We start from the raw sequence: 20277 nt of genomic DNA, 5'->3' as shown, positions 1-20277 counted from the left end.
GTGCCTCGCTGTGTATAAAGTAACAAGCACCGAGATATATTTTCGTAAAGGAGACAGTGCTGCTTGTCAGAGGTGTCATGTGTTCTCACCTTCTGCTTTTCCAGGAGGGAATATTACATCACCATGGTGAAATGGGCAACCAACACCAAACTGGCTGTCAACTGGCTGAACAGAGCCCAGAACAACTCCATCTTGACACTGTGTGAGGCGACCACTGGAGTCTGCATTAAGGTGAAACAAAGTGTGAAATTAGCTGCCACCCTTTCCCCGTTGTGTTAAAGTATTCCACTTGTGACATTCAGTGTTTTCCTGGGAGAAGACTGGAAATAACCCTGGCTTACATGTTTTTCATGTCGATAAACACAAACACTGTAGTTTATTTTGAATCAAACATCAAACTGCTGCTGCAGATACTCATTAGAGAAAAATAGGTCCTGACAAGGGCACCATTAGTCCTACAAGAGTAAGGTTGCTATGTATAACACATTGTCCAGCTGTTTTTTAACAAGCATTCATCGTGGTGAATATCTTTCACTGCAGCGTGAGACAAGGAGCTTGTGTTCTTGTGAAACAGTCGCTTATTTAAATCCCCATAAAAGTTTTTTTTTTCACTTTACACAATAAGCAATATAGAAAGCAGGCATGTGAAACATTTCATATGGTGGGCTTCATACAACCCATTTTAATCTTGAGTGAAAATCCCCTCTTTGTCAGTCTGAAGACGTTTAACTGTACATTTAATACCATATGTCTCAGTTTTTTTACAGAAAATTACAGAAAAAGTTCTGGTAGCTCATTGATAGTAATTCACATTATTTCCCATACTGAAAAAAGGACGTTTTCTGTTATTGCTTATCTAATTACTTTGATGTAGCTTGAATGCCAATGGTGGCAGTCTTCAGTAAGAAAATATTGTGAGAATACTATTTAAAGTCCAAAAAACATTATCCAGACGCTTCCACCTGGCTAGACTGTAGTCTTGGTCCCCGGGCCTTATGTCTGATACACCTGATGTAGACTGATAGTTATAGAGTGATCTTCAGAAACACTGTGGATGGAGACAACAGTTTCCAGCATTTGGCTGATATTTATGCAAAGATGCTGGTTTCTTTAAGTCGTGTATCACTGTTTTAATTATTCCTGTCCAACCTATTACATAAAACTGAAAGAGAAGCTTCTTCTAGACTCCAGCTGATGTGCACAAACCATAACTTTGATATCACGCATCATAAAGTCACATTGTTCTTGCTTTAGCTCGTCAGTTTAAATCCCAGCTGTGATCTGTCAGGTGTTTTGTTTTGTTTTTTTTTGGCCACACTTGCATGTATGAGATTGGTATTGAGAGTCTTGTCTGGCACTGTCATATATACTATAGTTATATATAGCCAACAGCATCAAGTAGAGAGAGACTGGGTTTGTTTGTCTAATTTTTTGGCAAGAATATACAGTGACGTGAAATAGAGATTGTTCACAAGGCTGCACAGTCTTCTGAAAGCTTTCTTTTACACAAATTAAGTACACCCTTATTGCTTCCTTAGGAATTAAGATGGAAACGAGCAGCCAAGTGCCACCGCTCAAATACAGATGATAAATTGATCATCAGCTCCTCTATAAAAGCAGAGGTTTTGGCAGTTTGCTGGTCTGAAGCGTTCAGTTGTGTATTAACAGAGTGCCAAGGAGGACCAACATCAGCAGTGATTTTAGAGAAGTAATTCTTGTTGCTCATCAATCTGGGAAGAGCTATGAGACAATTTGCAAACCATTGTTTGTCCATCATTCTAGAGTAGGAAAGATTATTCACAAATGGAAAACATTCAAGATAGTCACCAGTCTTCTCTAGTGAGGATGTCCCTGCAAATGCATCCCAAGGTCACAGAGAAATGTCAAAAAAATCCAAGAGCTATGTTAAATGTTAAATTTCAAAATGATACAATTAGAAAAAGATGAACAAGTATAGCTTTTCTGCAAGGTTGCCAGAAGAAAATCTCTTCTCTCTAAAAAGAATACGGCTGCACAGCTAGGCTTGCAAAGTTGTATCTTAACAAACTACAAAACCTCTGGGATAATGTCCTCCGCACAGTCAAGACCAAAGTGGCCATAATGTTTGACGAAAACCAAACACGACATATCGGCACAAAGAAAGCTTTCACAGGACTGTGCAATCCTGTGAAAGCTTTCTTTTTTACACAACTGTAAATGTAAAACCTTTTGAGATGTATCTTTTCATTTCCCTCCTATTTGCTGAATTAAGCTTTCAGCTCAGATCCTTTTATCTTTTCAGAAACATGAGGATGAGAGTGAGAGTTGGTTGCACCGACAGGTATGTGATGAAAGACGGAGAAGTCTAGTTGGCTAAAAAACAGACTCTTTTTTTATCCCGTGTGTGCATGAACACGTAAACAGACAAAGATATAAAAAGCCCTGCAGGCACGTTTTTGTAACTTCTCTCCTCTCTTCAGAACGAGCCGCCGCTCTTTTCCAAAGATGGATACAAGTTCTTCTTCACCAGGGCGATCCCTCAGGGTGGCAGAGGAAAGTTTTTCCACATCTCCATGTCCACATCTCTGGTACGTAATGTTAAACCTTTGCTTGTAATATTTTTCCTTCGTCCTGTTGCGTGAGTGTCTAATTTGTGTTACTTCCCTTTAGCCCAACACTACCACAGACATACTTCAGTCCCTAACTTCTGGAGACTGGGATGTGACCAGGATCTTGGCCTACAATCATGAAAGAAACCTCATGTAAGACCTTAAGATGCTTTCACATTTTTAAATGCAGTCCTGGCTCTCTTGTTATCTGACAGCAGTGTTCGGATGATTCACAGTTACTTCCTGAGCACGGAGGATGACCCCAAACGGCGGCACTTGTACAGGTAGCGCTTTAGTTAAAGTCATCTTGGTGATTTTTTTTAAGTGCTGCTTCAAGTGTACATTATTTACTCTGTGCCATCCTGCAGTGCTGACACAATCGCTCCATTCAACCGCTGTTGCTTGTCCTGTGAGTTCAAGTGCGGCTATATGGATGTTTCATTCAGCCACGACATGCAGTACTTCTTGCTCAACTGTAAAGGTGAGCGTCCTTTACCTTGAATCACTTGAGAAATCTTGGACTGAAAGGTTTTACATAACAACACTCCTGACAGCGAAGGCCTCCTGGGAGACTCAGAGAGCGTGTTCAGTAGAAAGTGTAATTGAATTAGTGCTCCATGTCAGGTAGAGAGCTTATATCGAACTGGATGTTAGCAGATAACCTCAAACCACTGCAGGATCCTCCTGATTAGCAGTAAGAATAAACAGCTCGTCTGACTGCCTGCAAACAGTCACGTGAGTACTAACAGAGGCTGTGTGACTTTTGGCGTTTGTAGCATTTATTATGCGAAGAAAGCTCAATGATTAGCTGTTGTTTAGTAGTAGAAGTCTCTTGTGTTCCTTAGAGACACTCCGGCAGAAAAATACAATGACATTTTTTGGCTTCAACACTGGACAACATCATCAAGGTTTCTATGGAAGCTGATTTGTTTAAGGGGATCACATCGGAGAGGAAAAGTGCCAGTGGCTTTCTTCATTAATTGGATCTTTGGAGAGTAGCTCCATCGTGAAATAATAAGATACTTCCTCATGGGACAGAGGTAGATTATTAACTGCAGAGCTGGCTGAGAGTGCTGTTTTAAGATTATTCTGCTACAGAGGGTTGGGTTTCAGTGGCTTTATTATTGCCTTCCTGGAGGCATTTCAGCCTTTTATCAGCATCTTGTTATGTGATATTTTATCATGCTTATCCAATAACTTCTATTATTACATTTCCGTTAGCTGATCATTTTTCCCTGCATTGTTCTTTGTAGGACCAGATATACCGAGTGTGGCTGTCTATAGAACTGAGGACAAAGAGAGTAAGTGTACGCCTGCATCGTCTACAACACGTCTACAAATATGTTTAATGATAAATACATTTGGACTTGAGAATTTGTAACAGGTTTTTCTCTTGAACTGCAGAGGTGTTTGACGTGGAGACAAATAAAAGACTAAACAACACACACAACAACATGCAGATGCCCAGAGTGGAGTACAAAACCATTGACATAGAAGGCTACAGTAAGTGTGCCTCTGTGTAACCCAACGTGCACCTAATTATTGTTTTCTAAAGTCACTAAAGATGTATGATGTACAATTATTCATCCCTCGAGAAAGAGTAGTTCAAAGAAGTGATGATGAGTGGTTGTAAAGTCTTGACCACAACTGTACACTGTAATTTGATAAGAAATAGGAAGGTCTGTGTTATAAGATTCCCATTGATCCTGTCTTTTCTGTTCTAGCTCTGACGATGCAGATTCTGAAGCCAGCTGGATTTGTAGAAACAGCTACCTATCCATTACTGCTGCTAGTGTGAGTATAAATATTATGTGTGGTCAGGATGGTTAGAAAAAGAGAAAATACCCAGTGAGTAGCAGTTCACTGGATCAAAATGCCTTGTTGACATCAGATGTCAGGAAACTAGGTCTCGATTTCTGCTGTGACAGAAATCGAGACCAACCCAGTACTAGTACCTAATGAAGTGTCTGGTGAGCATAAGTTCTGCAGTTAAAACTGACTTTACTTAATGTTCAAAGGAGAACTTTAGTGCATCATTTTAGTACTGCACCTTTAGTACTGTATTAAACCCCAAAACATTGGATCCTAGGCCGGCCATGCACGTCATTGTTTTTTTTTACGAGGCCAGTATTCATTTAAATTCTGCCCAAACGATCCCATTTCCCTAGTTTGGAAGTGATTCTTCAGGCTTCAGTCTAGCCGTAAGCATTTAAATCAGACTCTGGGAACAACATGAATGAACAAAACACTGATAACTATTTCAAATGCCTGACTTGTTATAGGATAATAAATAACTTTTCTACATGAGCTAGGTCATTTTTTTTCACCTCAGCTCAAAAGTTTCTTTGCACTACTATTCCACCATTTTTCAGCCTTCATGTCAGTAACAAGACGTTTTGGATATATTAAAAGTGTCCCCGACTTTGCAAGGTGTTCTTTTGTGTGTGTGTGTGTGTGTGTGTGTGTGTGTGTGTGTGTGTGTGTGTGTGTGTGTGTGTGTGTGTGTGTGTGTGTGGATTTCGAGCTGATAAATATTTACCTTTTCAAACTCTTGCCATCAGTTTTTAACAGGAGTCTTTATTCCTTAAAGGTACAGTACATCATTTTAAAAGGAATATTTAACTCATAACTATGCAATGATTAGTGTGTAAGAAGCAAGAAAACTAAGCTTAGCAGTACATTAAAATACATAGCAGTGGGTTTGTGGACGTCACCATGTTGCCCGTCATCTTGAATCCAGTGGACATCCAGTTGACAGGATGGACATATACGTTCCGTCTAATCGCATTTTATGTATGCTGCTAAAGACTAGCCTCATATGTAGTACACTTTATAAGTGACATTTAATTTAAAGATTAGAAATTAGTTCCTTACTGTAACTAACTATGTATAACTATGTATTAATTGCTTTACCTGTATATTTTCATCATCTCTCTCTCATGTCTGACTAACAAGCTAACATTACACCAGCTAATGTTTGACTCAACTGTCCTAAAAACTTTCTCTGTGATAACCAGTTTGATTAAATTCTCAAATCATATGAGCGTTTCATTTTTTAAGTGTCTCGGTCCAACAATGTTAGATAACCTTCAAAGAAAATTTCACTAACACTGGCTAACAGCAGCTAAAACTGGCTAACAGCAGCAAAAACAGCAGCACTTACTAAGAAAAATTAAGGATATCCTCAACAACTCACCTCAGTATCAACAGAAGTTGCAGTGGACTTACAGCCTACACTCACTACAAATGAACAGCAGCCATTGTTGTTTGTCCTACTCTGGCCATGCTAGCTAGCTAGGATTATATGCACTTGAATTGGGAGAGGTACAATAACAGAATACAGTTGACTGCAATCTACTGACATTTAATGGTGAAGAGAAGCAGCTGGAGTGGGAAACAGTTTACCTAAGGCTGAAATAATCCCTATTGATTTTCTATCACTAAATCAAATGTTATTGCTCCAGAATAAAATAATGTGAATGTTGTGCGCTATATTCCACATGTCTAAAAACTGCAATATTTAAATATTTGTGGTCATATTTAAGGGGTTATGGTGTTGTATTGGACTTGTTAAATTCAACAGTGTCCCTTTTATTCTCTTTCGAAGTGTTTTGTAAAAGATCTGATTATTCAAAGTTCCCTTTTCGGAATTAATTTTCTCATTTTTGTGCCAACCAATAATAATACTACTACTACACCAGGCTCTGAGATATTAGTTGAACTTATTGTTTTCCATCACGCTGTGTGCTTCTCTCACAGGGATGGGACCCCCGGCGGGCAGATGGTGACGGAGCAGTTCCAGGTGGACTGGGCCACCGTCCTGGTCAGCAGCTTCAGCACAATTGTTGTCCGCTTTGACGGCCACGGCAGCGGATTTCAGGGCACCAACCTCCTCCACAAGGTCCGCAGGAAACTAGGGAAACTGGAGGAGAGGGACCAGCTGGAGGCACTCAGGTCAGACTCAGAAAAATGAGCAAAAAACTATTTGGTCATTTGGCTTTTGTCACTTTCATTATTGTTGGGGGGGATTTGTTGTTTTTTTCATTTTCAGGCTGATATCCGAACAGTCTTACATCGATAAGAATCGAATGGGAGTTTATGGAAAGGTAAGAAGACATAACAGTCAGATGCACTGTTAAACCTTTACTCACCTCTGTGCCTTTATAAAAATACAGCCCGCCATGAAATTATTTTCACATACTGTATCTGTGTCTCCCTCTTCTCCAGGCCTATGGTGGTTATTTAGCAACTTTGCTTTTGAGCTCAGAAGAATTTACCCAACTTAAATGTGGAACAGCAGTTTCCCCCATCACAGATTTCGAGCTTTATGGTAAAACTTTACAGTAAATCTTCTGCTAAGTGAGTCTTAGATCTAAAAGGTACCCAATCTTTCTAACCCTGGTTTTCTTTATTGGAAAATGCAGCATCTGCATTTTCGGAGCGATACCTCGGCGCCAAGACAGACTCCCGAGTTTACACAGTAAAGTATCCACCCTTTTTTCTCCTCTGCTTCAGAATGCTTAGCTCAGACAATGAGTTGGGGGGTCTTTATAAAAGAACGTGTCAATGACATGGTGGATTTCCTTCTGTCTCTTTCCTCCAGATGGCAAATTTAGCACACAGAGCGGGTCAGCTGCTGGAGAAACAGTACTTAATAATTCACCCGACTGCTGATGGTAGGACCCAGTGCTTTCTTTTTTCTAAATACCACAGTAAATATGTGCGTGCTCAGAGTCTAACTGCAATATCATCTTCGCCACCACAGAAAAAGTTCACTTCCAGCACACAGCCAAATTCATCAACCATTTAATCAGTGAAAAGGCCAATTACACTCTGCAGGTGAGCCACGGTGTCTGAAATCACTGGTGTGTGTGTGTGTGTGTGTGTGTGTGTGTGTGTGTGTGTGTGTGTGTGTGTGTGTGTGTAAATGGCCTGATGTTGTGTGAAGAATGCTCTCAAAATCTCTTGAGAGAAGTAACTAAGAGTTATTTTCATTTCAGATTAATTTGTGTATTATTCTTTCTAATTTTTCCCATTTTAGCTTGACAAATAACTTTTTCTTAGTTTTGCAGATTGAAGAACTGTTCAGTTATTTACATGCAGTTTATGTTTATGCACAGTGTCCCAGTGCACAGTCGGATATTGCTGTTTTGCTGTTTTTTCCCCACAATATCATAATTAGTGTTGTTGTTGTTGTTGCCTGTATACATGCCAGAAAGGCTTTTTAATAAATACAGTGTATAAGGATAAAATAAATAATAAAATCCTCCTGTAATTTTTAGTAATAGCTTCTTGACAAGCCACTGTTTCACTGAGACCATTTCTGGATGAGACTTTGGAGAACAGATACAACAGTAGATGGATCAGCTGAAGGGTCAGATGTGTCGCTCAGGTCCTATGCCGGGTCTTTGCTGGATTTTTTTCCCATGTATTTTTTAGAACATGACTTTCAGATACTGTTTGTCTGCTGTAGACCTCTTTTTTTGTTTGTTTTTTTTAAAGCCTACCACGTCTTCTTTTGTCCTCCACTTCACACAGCACTCAACACTAAGATATGCCAAGTATTTATCTAACAGCTCTGCCAGTCAAACTGTGTTGTCTTTGATATTTTTCATAGATTGTAATAAAGAAATGCAAACAATTATGGAATTTTGCGACAGGCTGCTATTAACAAAGTGCATAAAGATACCTTTTTATTCTTTGTTAGGCTGTTAACTTTCTGTAAACACGGGTTCATCCCTTGAGTTCGGTGTCTTTTTTATGCTTGAATGATTCATGGTTCAGTGTTAAGTGACTTATCAAACTAAACAACATTACTCTGAAAATGATCAGGTACAAAGACTGCATTGAAAATGATTGAAATGTCCAAGAAAAACTTCTTTTCATCCACTTTTATGTGCATTTGTCACTCTTTTACACTTCAGCGCTATGCTTTAGTATTTTTTTTCTCAGAAAATGCATTTTCATTATCCAATGAAAAAACATTATTAAAAAAAGATAATAATATGATTTTGAGTGAACGACACCAAATCAGCCTCACCGTACTGTCTCTGTTAATTTCTCCATCTTTATCTGCAGATCTATCCAGACGAAGGACACTTCCTACACGGTGAGGGGACACAGCAGCACCTGAGCCAGTCCTTGGTCAACTTCTTCGAGGAGTGTTTCCGGCTACCAGAGATTCTGACAGACGACCAGCAGGAAGAGAACGAGGACAACAGTTAAACTTTGATCCTCTGAGCAGCCCCGGCCAGATACTACAGCACAATATGCAACAGATTTTTCGTTCCATCCCAGTAAATCCGCACCACCTGCTGTCAAATCTGATTTTAGCTCCAATGAAGTGCAGCACCTGCATGTGCAAAAAGGGCCTCTGCCTACATCCCTTCTCCTCATCTCGTGCTGGCTGCTGACAGGGAAACCAGTCAGATAGAGGCTGAATAAATCTCAGATGCGAACAGTCATGTCTCTCTCTGATTAACGGACTAGTGCTCCCTCTGGTGGACTGATAGAGGATCAACAAAGCATCCATTCGGCATTGCGTCTCCATTACAAAACAGGCACATTAATCCAGTGCTTCGCGGCACCAAATATCCCTCACCTGCGACGATAGGCTCATCATGTTGAGATTTAACTTTTAAAAGGCTGCCAGTTTCTCATAACCTTGCCAACTAACTTACTGATTATTGTGTTCATGAGTATGATTATTGGTACTTGTTTCTCAGAATTTCTCTGTTCAGTGTCTTACAGTTGTACCGTGTCGGAGTGGCTGTCTGGCTGCGTCAGTCTTTAGTTGCTTTACGAAACAAAGGCACAATGTTTAACTTGTGTTGTACTCCAAAAAAATGTATCTGTACAAAAATGGTGTGAAACTTTCCTCTTCATATTTCCGAATGAACCCTTTACTTTTTTCTTTTAGTCACTGTGCCTTACTGTGGGTGACGTGTTCATGTTAGGAGCCCACATGACACTGAAAATGAGCTAATATGGAAAAGGCGTTGTGTGAATCAAGGGGCACATTTAAAACTTAGGAAGAGCTGAATAGAAGATAACTGTACGACTGCTGGGGAGAAGGTGTTACACTAACACAAAACCAACGATATTTAGTTTGCAGTTTCTTGATATTTGCCATCCAAACTGGCGTAGTGGTGAATTAACTATACTGATTTTTATTATTATTTTGTGGTTTACTTTGACGACTTTGTGTGTTCTCTCTCCTCATATCACTTCTGTTGTCAGTGGTTTCTAGTCAGCTGATGTACAAAGTGTATAAAACATCTTGAGTCTTTATGTTGTATGTGCAACTTGTATATAAAGCATTTTGAAACTTATCTTTTCTTTGGCTTAATTCATGACCTTACCTTGACAACTACAAGCACAAAGGCAAACGATGACAACCAGGTTGGGTACGAAATAAACTTACTGGCCACTACATTACTACCTGTTGCCCCTTTTGATCCACACGGACATGACAGCATCACAGTTTTTTGCTTATAAAAGTGTGTGGTGTGGTCTTCTGCTGCTGGACCCAATCTGCTTCAAGGTTGGACATGTTGTGCATGCAGAGATGCTCTTCTGCACATCTTTGAGTTCCCGTTTTCTATTCCTGTCCACATGCCTGAGTTGTGTTATGTGATTGTTTAATATTTGGATTAAACAGTTGAACACATACTTATTGAAGTGGCCAGTAAATGTATTTTACTTGGGTTAGTGTGCTAACCCAGGAAATAGCTGTATAAGCAAACAAATACCAACCGGGCTCCATGCTAAATCACCATCTTAAAAAAAAGCTCTGTGAAGTTTGACAACTGAATGCGTTTGTACAAGTTCACTGCAAATGCAAAAATGCAAAAAAAGAAGAAAAATATGCAATGTCTTTTTAAAAAATAAAAAAAAAAAAAAAGGGGGGGTACCAATTCTTCTTTTTGTAGGAAACATTTTCCCTACAAACTACTAAAAATGAGAGCTTCTTCATGCACTGATCTGCCTGATAAATGCAGTAAAATGAACACAGTTCCTGCTTAAACATTGTTCATTATTTTCAGAAGCTCTGTGCACAGCAGAGCATGTGCCCTTTACATCCATTACATTCCAGAGAAGCGGGACATTTCTACAGCCAATATCTGCAAAATTGGATAACTTGCACTAAAACAATGCAGACAGCTAAACAGCAGCAGAAGGAAAACATGGTGAGTTTGTAGTGAGCGGCCCAATTAAAAGGCACATTTCAGACAAATGTTTTAATGCTACATGATTAGGATTAAATGTAATCATTAATATTGATTCATACTTAAAATGATTTGAGAGCTTAAACATATTCACAACTATTTAAGTTGCATTTTCCCCTTTTAAAAAGATTTCAGTGCTTTGGCCCATCTCACTTCCATCATACAAAGTGGTGAAGAGGGGGGTAAGAAAGCGAAAATCGATATTTGCCATTGACAAAATTTTATTTCCAGTGTTTCAGGAGTCTGTGCACACCCCCTTACAATCAAGAGGAACACTGCACTGATACAAACAATCCAGCTCAATGAAGTGCCCTCCTCCTGCAGGGAACCTCTCATCACAGAGAAGTACCAAACTGCCCACAACACCCACACAGGCCTCGAGATAATCATCCTCATCATCGCCATTGTTGTCATTTCTCAATACTGTACTTAAACTTGCAATCTGATGGAAATGAAAAATAAAGCAGCTAAAACATGGCATTTATATGTACATTTAAGTTACTTATTTTACAATGAATATTTAAAATTCAAGTTCTGTTAAAATTAAAAAAAACAAAAAACAACAAATGAAAAAACAGGATAAAGTATGTATAAAACATTAAGACCAGAGTGGAATGCCTAAGGAATGGAAGCTCGGCATTTTCTTAACCTGTAGAATGACTGAGAGTCAACAGTAAAAATGTCATTCACAGTAACATCTTCGTGTATCTCAACAAAGACAATATGGCACCCTTAACATTTCATTGTGAGGCACTTTCTTTAGTGAAGAAAACTTGATTTTTCTGGTTCGATTACCCATTTTCTTCTTTGCCCAACTCTCTCTTCGTTGCAATCGCGGACAGACGTGTGAACTCCGAACACTAAAACATAGCTTGCATCAGAGGGCTGTTGTTCACTGCTCTTTAAACCACACAGCAGGGATGAGTATGAACTATATTTTCCATTTGCATAAGACCAGTGTCTCCTTGTCACCTTTGTACCTTTGGAAAGGCCCCTTTGACAGCAGACGGCTTGTAGGCAGGCACACACACACACACACACACACACACACACACACACACACACACACACACACACACACACACACACACACACACACACACACACACACACACACACACACACACAGTACCAAAAAACACAATTCAAGTACACAGAAAAATAGGGATATGTACACTTTAGAATGAAACACAAGCATCTAAAGCTTTTAGTCAGTATTACAGCAAGCATGTCTGTACATTCTTCATTTGGTTACCGACAGACTCACCGACTTTGAACACTGTAACTTTCTTTACGCAAAAATAGTTGCTCTGCAATACGAAAAATCTGCACTTTTCCACTACTTCCTATTCATCCTAAGTCAGTTCATCCTTAAAGCCACTTAGCTAAACCTTTAAACAATCTTAAATTGAGTGTTCACACTTCCTTGAACGTACTTCAGACTCGTTTCACGGGCAACAGGTCCTTTCGATCGTTAGCACATCTGGGACTTGTACTAGGAGGGTTGAAATCCTCCTCTTGGGCCATCCCAAAGTCATTTTTAATATAAAAAAGAAAAAACAAACAAAAACAAAATGGAAAAAAAAGATAACATTTTGTTCCATGCCTTAAACATGAGCAAGCTCAACAATTCCTGTGTGCAGTAATTCTCTTTTCACAAGCATACACACACCACTTAGACACACACGCCAGACATTTTTGTACAACATGCTCATTCACTAGACATTGGTCACACAATAGACACTACACTGACAGACTCCCATATACAGAGACACACCTGACAGACCAAAAACACACACAGCCACACGCACACACAGCTCTCACAGGTACTGATAGAAGCGCGAATGGACCACCTGGGAACTGGTGAGTTTATGTGGGTGAGCGGTGGCCGAGAGGCTCAGATTTTTGCTCTGGGGGAAGTCCCCGTTCAGCGCCTCAGCAGGATGATGTGGGGGTTCAGAAGAGGACGAGGCTCTGGGGTTCTGCTGTTCAGAGAAGTCCAGACTGACCTCGGGATTGCTGGATCGGTGGCGCTCGCGGGCGATCCAGTCCCCGATTGAGAAGTCCTGAGAGCTGCACTTAGGTTTCAGCCGGTCCACAGCTGAGAGCTCAGACCGTGAGCCGATGTGAACCTGCTGCGGCCAGTCTCCCAAGACTGACAGCTCGGCAAAGTCTCTCTGCCCGCCCATCGTGTGTCTGCGTCTGATGTTCTTCTTCTTACTGCGGCCCTCTGAGGACTGAATCCTCTGGCTGCCCACACCGAACATGTCATCCACAGACATTCGCATGCGTACCTTCAGTCTGTCTGTGATCTTCAACTTCCACGTGGGCTCTCCTTTGTCCTGCTCACTCCGGGACACAGTGCTGAGGCTTGCGGTGGAACGACCCTTAACTGACCCCGAAGAGCGTGACGGTCCAGTGGAATCTTTATCGCTACGAGCGCCGTCCAGAGAAGACTCGCTGTTGGTTTTCTGTTGGGCGGCTTTCTTTCTTGAAAGTGTGTCGCATTCGATGAGTCTGTGTGAGGGGAGGGGTCGAAGGACTTCCTGCGGTTCTCGCTGGTCGGCTTTACCCACAGTGAACACTGACAGGTCACTCTCGCTGTCCGTCTCCATTGCCCTTCCTTCGCTGATGAGCTCGCTTCTCTCATCATCAGCATCTTCTCCGCCCCTGCTCTCAGACACAGACTGCACTTCGGGACTGAGGGTGCTGAGCTCAGCTCCAGTCAGGAAAGTCATGGAGGATGTGGTGGAGTAGTCTGAGGTAATGGAGCAAACCTCCGCTCCCAGCCCGCTGGGACACATCTCTGCTCCCAGGGCACCCACCGTCTTGCCACGCCTCATTCTGGGCACTGATGCTTGAGAGCTGGTGCTGTTCATCGTTCCGAGGTCAGACACCGTGTCATCATAGTTTGATGGCGGGTCCGTGAGAGAGGACTGGTGAACCATCGGCATACGGTAGCTGAGGTCTGGGGAATGTGTAGGAGAGGGGTAGGGGGATCCAGTCTGAAGGTTGGAGGAAATGCGTTTTGGAGGCAGGGAGGGAGAGGGCTGTGACATTGAGCTGTTAGAAAGATATTCTTTCCTGTTGGTTTTGTCCAGCTGCTCCTCAGAACTGTTCTTTTCCTTCTCTTTCTCGCTGGTTTCATCTGTCTGCTGCTCCTCCTCCTCCTCCTCCTCTTCGGTCCGACTGTGCGGGGACCACAGAGGATGCTGTTGGCTCTCCTTTGGTAGCTCCTTCTTTGTAAACACAGGGTCCAGGTCATCATCTGAACTGCTAGGCTGAACTTTTTCCTTGGGCTTCTTGCGTTTGCGGTTAACGAAGAAGGAGGAGCGAATCAATTCTTTGCTACACTGATCCTTCCCTGATCCCCACAAGCCCTGATGACACACATTAAAAATGGCATTAAAACATTAAAACTGGACTTCAGACCATAAAACTAGCTTAGACACATGAATGAGAAAACAAACACAAAGGAGCACATTACCTTTGATTTGGAGGTTTCACTACATGCTGAGTCTGCATTAAAAACAAGAGATTCATTAGTAAAAGTCTCACATCTTAAGGACAGTCTCAAAGCAGACAATATACAGAAAGAAGAGGCAGATTCAAAGTTTGCTCAGAGTGAAAGTGACAAGATACAATGGATTTAATGAGAGCAGTTACATGAAAGCAGATGATACAATTTGGTCAGAGAGAGAGAGAGCACGCGAGAGAGAGAGGTGTAGCTAAGCTAAGCGGTATATGAAAAAGTGGAGACGGCAGCAGAAGAGGCCTGAGATGAATAATGAGAGGCGAGGAAGTGAGAACCTGGCGGTAAACCAAGACACAGAAAAGCAGCTCATGCTCGAGTATCGATGGATCGACGGCACATCACGAACAAACACGCCAGTCACAGAGCATCACATATAGCCACCAACCAGCTGTGGGCATTCTTTCCCAACTCAAAGACGTCACAGAGGAGAGGGAGTGATGAGTTTGCTCTGACTGAGAGACTTAAGGGGCCTGAGCTGAACAGACCAGTGAGTGTGTTTTGTGGTTGACACAACTTGCCGCGGGCAAACTTTGGTCTAACTTGCTCTTACTCCAAGCTGCATGAAATTCTACATTTCCCTCAACAAGTAGCCTGTCACTATAAAAGACATAAAAAGCCAAAAACATTTGCAAGACTTTCTCTGACTCAAATCATGCATACTGCAAGATAAGCAGGCTTTTTACAGAAATAATGCAGCCGCAGGAACTAAATGCAGGAACAAAAGAAACCAAAACAAAACAAAACTTCCAATGAATCCTGTGTGAGTTAACGCTGTAGCAAAGATTTGAGATGTGGCATCTTGATTCAATAATACGTTTTTTAAAAACAGGAGGCGCTGTGAGGTGTCTTTGAGTGCAAGACTTAAATTTGTCAACTACTTGTTTAAAAAAAAAATAAAAAATAGGAAGATTTGCTCAGAACTTAATGACCATATATTTCCGATGTTGAGGGTGTTTTGTTTTTTTTTTTAAATCAGGTTTACCTATTTATAGATTTTATTACACATTAAACTGTTCATCGCTGTGTATTCTTTAAACTGCAGAATAAATAAAGCTGAACTGAAATACATTTTGTCACTGGCCTGAAACTCACTGTTTTCTAATATTCCTACAGGCATGTAAAAACGTTTTGACTCTGCAGTCCAGTGAATAACCAAGTACACCCTTACTGCTTCAAATGGAATAAAAATGAACAGAAGCAGCTAGGTGGTGCTAACCGATTGCACTTTTTAAAATATCAATATGTGGTGAGCATCTGTATAAAAGTAGAAGTTTGGTAATTTGCTACCCTGGAACATTCAGGTGTTTGTTAATAAATCTCAAAACAGACAATCTTCTTATGAGCAGAATTCCCAACAAACTCATCCCAAGGCCAGACCGTGCAATGCTCTGAGAAACTGCAAAAAACCCAAGAGCTACATCTAAGACTTTACAGGTCTCATAAAGTTTTAACGTATCTGAGAATAAAAAAAACAGAAAAAGACTAAATGGGTATGGCTTTTAAGGTAGGAGTGCTGCATATGAACAAACCACAAGATTTCTGAAACAATGTTATTTAGACAGACAGGCCCAAAGTGGAGATGTTTGGACACAATGCATTTGGTGAAAACCAATAGGCAGTATATCAGCGCAAACACTGTAAACCAACTGTCATGCACAGTGGTTGAGGGATGATGATCTCGGCTTGTTTTACAGACTGTGCACCTTGCAGTCATAGAGCAGACAATGAACTCCTCTGAATATCAAAGTATTCTAAACTCAAATGTGAGGCCTTTTGTCTTGATAGCTAAAGACGAGCTAAAACTACTGGACAATGATCCAGCAGCAAATCAGGTCCTTAAGAGAGCTGTACATAAATAAACACACAAACTGAATAACGCTATGCTGCACAAAGGAGTGATCCAAAATTCCTCCACGGTTATGTCAGAGACTGATGAAGTCTGAGAAATCTTTTTTTATTCCAAGTTATTGCTGTTATAGGTGGTTCTAAAAGCTACTGAATTATGGGCTGTACTTAGTTTTTCATATGACTGCACAGAGTCCAATAAAAACCTTTATCATATGACTAAATAATCGATTCCTACGACTCCTAAAAGTTCCCATGTTGTAATGGGACTACCACTATGATAATGCTGTTTTAAGTTAGGTTAAAATTTTGGTGTGTATTTGTGGGTGTGTCTGTGTGTGTGCAGAGCATGGTTGGGAGAGAGACATGCGGCTGTGACATTATGTTACAAGATATGAGAAAATGTTGGTCTGTAGTTGACGATGTGACATTTTAAAATACTGAAGATTTTGAAAGAATGACATCACAGACAACAAATAAAAGACAAAAACAAAAAAACACTACATCTTCCTAACGGGAACTCCATCCAGTGCTAGCTGAAAGCCTGAGTGCCTCTGCTTCAGTAAGTTCCTAACTACTACTCCACCTGGGAGGTGGCTGTGTGTGTTTTTTGTTTGTGTGTAAACGCATGTGTGCTGGGGAACATCCAGCTCAGTCCCAACACCACGACCCCCACCCTCAGACATCATGACAGATTATGCCACATGACCGGGAGAGAACCTGAGGTTGACCGTACCATGCTACTTGTCCTTGCGATCAGCTTAAGAAACAACAAGAGACAGCAGAAGGGCTTTCAGAGAGAGAACAGCAGCATCGCTCTGTATGCCCTCATTTTAGGGTATTGGTTTAAATATGAGACGTGCACACCACAGGAAAAATGACAAACATCGACTTCTCTTTCTTTCTTTTTTATCTTTTTTCCTCCTTTCGCCCAAATTTAAAAGAGCTGCGGGTTTCTGCAGACTAGGCAGCTACACTGGGCACAACACTCGTCCTTCTTCCTACAGTCCCAGCTGTCCATCACTGACAAAACAGAGTCCATCAGTGACATCATCGAGTGATAGACGCCGCCCACTTGGCCTGTGTCAAGATTGGGTAATGTGTGAGTGCTGGACAGGGATAAGGGAGAAAAACAACACACTACACACAGAAGGGCACAGGTCAGAAGGGTTAAAACTTCCATTGTTTCGTTTTGTTTGTTAGATTTTCTTTGGGAAAGAACATGCCGGGATTATGTGAGAGACGAGGAGGAGGGGAAGAAAAGAACTGAAAGAAAAGGAGTCGTCGTCTCAACACAGGTAAAGCACAGGGAGAAAAAAATGACTTGAGCAAGAAAAGAAAAGAAAAAAGAAGAGTAAAGCAAAGAAACGAACAAAAACAAAACTTGAGGACAGTTTAATTTTGGGCAAATAAACATCAACATCCAAACAAAACAGACTTTTATCCCAAAAAATAAACTAAATGATTGCAAGGCATTTTTCAACAATTTTCCAGTGGCTGAAGCGCAACATTGCATCCACTGAAAAGTTACTGAAAAAAACTAAACAAAACTTGCTTTAACAGAAACAAATAAAACTTGGCTGTTTAGTATTCGCTTAAAGCATATGAACTGAAAAACAAGGGATGGTGCTCGTACTTTTAGCATTTGCAATTGACACTCTACCAGCATTTAATCTTAAATAGGTCTTTACCACACAACTCTTTTAATCTACTATAATCTTAAGGAAAAATATTAATGCTGCTATGGCAGAAATTTGCTGTGCTGATGCTGAAGTGTGAAAAACACTGCTGCTAAGTTACCTGAGACTTCGCCAGGAGAGGGTGCAGTCCGCCCAATGTTGGAGAGCAGGTGGTCGATATTGGGCACAGGCTGAGACTGCACTGTACTTTCTTGCTCCGCTGTGGTCTGGAGCAACATACGGAAGGAAAAAGAGTAAAAAAAGTAACTTAACACAATGCAAAAAATAGGGTTTCTATCTTCTATTGTAAAATAAAATCTGGGTTTATGACATGTGCAAGTTGTTCAATTCTATTTTTACATTTTAAAGGTAATCCATAAACACTGTAGCTGCATGTCTTCAAAATCAACAACTAAACTGATCCACAGAACTGATAGACCCTTCATTTAATTTCCATCGAATAAAATAAGGAAAAAGAAATGCTACATACAACAGGGTCCTCGTCACCATCATCAGCGAAGAACCAGTCAAACTGCTGAATAAGGTTCTCGACTATCTTGCACTGGTCTGGCATGTGGTTAACCATGTTAGTCATGTTGTCCTCAGAGGTTCTGACCAGGGTAGGGCCAAACACGATAGCTAGATTACGAGGCTCCATCTAAATAGATACAAGGTAAAAGTCACATTTAATGACATAATCCTCAGAGACACTGGATTAGCACAGGATTGAACGCACTGCATGGTGTTAACTAACGGCATTAACACAGAGATCCTGTTGATGCTCATACCTTGTTCTTTTCACAGTTGTCAGAAACTCTTTTGAGGTGAGCACAAAGGAATTTCAGAGTTTCATAGTGATGAATTGGCAACTCACAGATCTGGAGGAAATGACCAAACAGGGGGCCAGTGCTCAGGATGAGGAGAATGCTTTATGGTAATAACTGTTCAAATAGGTTCCTCATATTTGATCTTTCACTCACCAGCCTCTTGAGCTCCTTTAATCTCTCCACTGAGTCTTCTATTCTGCTGGCTTCTATAAAATCTGCATACTTTTCTGTGAACAGATCCAGAAAACCTCAACTTACAATTGCAAAAAGAATAACCGCACAGGAAAAACGACATTATCCCAGAGATTTTGCAATGTATTCTTTATGACTTTAGTCTTACCATTTGTAAACAGAGGTTCTGGAAGTTTTCTGAAAAAGGACTTCAATAAACTACTGATGACGTTAAGGTCCCGCCATTTCTGCAGAGTAGATCAAGGCAGCTTCAGGTTAATGCAGTTCTTGCAGTACGAATCAATCACAGTTCAAAGATGTTGTCAGGGAAGTGGTGCGCTGTACTGTGCAACCTGACTGTCAGTCACTCACGTCTTCCTGGATGTCGATGTCATTCATGCCTTTGCTGTTGAGCTCCTCCTGCATGCTGGAGATGGCAGCGTTGTTCCCAGGGACCCTGTAGATTCCTGTGTACTCCAGGCCTCGCTCCTCCACAACCTTGCAGCACACCTCCACAATGAGAGGAACATTCTGCACAAATTACATAAGAAGAAAAAAAAAATCAACAGCATGAACCATATCGATCAATGACACCACACACTGTTAGCTCCAGTGAATGAGTGATTCAAAGTGGATGTAAAGATGCATTTTATTTGTCTGGAAGAAACACATTTCATCTTCATCTGAATGATAATGAGCCCATCTTTAAAAAAACAAAACAAAAAAAACCTGTAGAAACACAGCAGACCCACCTCGTTACTTTGTGCAGATGGACAATCATCAAGTCGGACACCAAAAGTGATGCCAGCTGGAGTCTTTTTCTCAAATGGCTTCCTTATGATCCCTGGAATGGCAATTTTCCAAGTACCTCTGTCCCGTGGTGGACTGGACTCATCTGACAGGTCAAACGTATACAAATTGAGGTTACATGCACTCTAACGACACTTAATGACACACCTTAACATTAAAAACTGGCAGCTTTACTCTTCATTGCCCTCTGCTCCTCTCCAGTTTTGGGCAAATGGGGGCTATGGTTCTTACCATCTGTTTTGCCTCCAAGGAATGGCGTTTTGATGCTCAGCGAATGTCGGGCAGGCTTGGGTGAAGGTTCAGACCTGCTGCTGGGTGCACTGTTCAACAGCAAAATATTTAAAATACACACAGTCTAAATAAGTATTACAATTAGGAGGCCATACACTTAATACTGGTAGTCCAGTATTTTGGATCCCCCTCAGGGGTCAATGTAGTCCCTCATACCTCATGTTGTATTCTTTGATCCTTCGGCTGATCAGGTCCCGACTCACAGCTGCGTTCTGTAGCGAGAACAGACATAAACAGAAGACTTTAAAATAAAAATATATTGTTTTGTAATATAATACAATTTAATTATCGAGGTTTTGCAAT

At 40.9% G+C, this 20277-nt stretch overlaps 2 protein-coding genes across 8 annotated transcripts in view; one reads left to right on the top strand and one right to left on the bottom strand.

Annotated features, from left to right (window-relative positions):
- LOC308412361 (A-type potassium channel modulatory protein DPP6-like) overlaps positions 1-9901 on the top strand; it is a 102283-nt gene extending 92382 nt beyond the window's left edge. For all 4 annotated transcript variants that reach the window (XM_080906654.1, XM_080906652.1, XM_080906655.1 and 1 more), the window contains 16 exons: positions 105-231; positions 2282-2320; positions 2460-2567; positions 2650-2741; positions 2825-2872; positions 2957-3069; positions 3842-3889; positions 3993-4091; positions 4313-4382; positions 6348-6542; positions 6640-6694; positions 6816-6918; positions 7013-7068; positions 7192-7264; positions 7354-7427; positions 8667-9901. In XM_080906654.1, coding sequence (XP_080762780.1) covers positions 105-231; positions 2282-2320; positions 2460-2567; positions 2650-2741; positions 2825-2872; positions 2957-3069; positions 3842-3889; positions 3993-4091; positions 4313-4382; positions 6348-6542; positions 6640-6694; positions 6816-6918; positions 7013-7068; positions 7192-7264; positions 7354-7427; positions 8667-8813 — 1447 coding nt within the window. In that variant the 3' untranslated portion in view covers positions 8814-9901. The remainder of the gene's footprint in view (positions 1-104; positions 232-2281; positions 2321-2459; positions 2568-2649; positions 2742-2824; positions 2873-2956; positions 3070-3841; positions 3890-3992; positions 4092-4312; positions 4383-6347; positions 6543-6639; positions 6695-6815; positions 6919-7012; positions 7069-7191; positions 7265-7353; positions 7428-8666) is intronic.
- A 1938-nt stretch (positions 9902-11839) lies between these two features.
- arhgap21b (Rho GTPase activating protein 21b) overlaps positions 11840-20277 on the bottom strand; it is a 38454-nt gene continuing 30016 nt past the window's right edge. For all 4 annotated transcript variants that reach the window (XM_080862149.1, XM_080862148.1, XM_080862150.1 and 1 more), the window contains 11 exons: positions 20131-20186; positions 19915-20003; positions 19626-19768; positions 19246-19404; positions 19043-19121; positions 18856-18929; positions 18664-18753; positions 18366-18533; positions 17997-18102; positions 14304-14335; positions 11840-14196 (listed from right to left, as the gene is read on the bottom strand). In XM_080862149.1, coding sequence (XP_080718275.1) covers positions 12637-14196; positions 14304-14335; positions 17997-18102; positions 18366-18533; positions 18664-18753; positions 18856-18929; positions 19043-19121; positions 19246-19404; positions 19626-19768; positions 19915-20003; positions 20131-20186 — 2556 coding nt within the window. In that variant the 3' untranslated portion in view covers positions 11840-12636. The remainder of the gene's footprint in view (positions 14197-14303; positions 14336-17996; positions 18103-18365; positions 18534-18663; positions 18754-18855; positions 18930-19042; positions 19122-19245; positions 19405-19625; positions 19769-19914; positions 20004-20130; positions 20187-20277) is intronic.

Source organism: Rhamphochromis sp. 'chilingali' (assembly GCF_963969265.1).
Source record: "Rhamphochromis sp. 'chilingali' genome assembly, chromosome: 16".
In the NCBI taxonomy this organism is placed as follows: domain Eukaryota; kingdom Metazoa; phylum Chordata; class Actinopteri; order Cichliformes; family Cichlidae; genus Rhamphochromis; species Rhamphochromis sp. 'chilingali'.
This window is presented reverse-complemented; position numbering and strand designations above follow the sequence as displayed.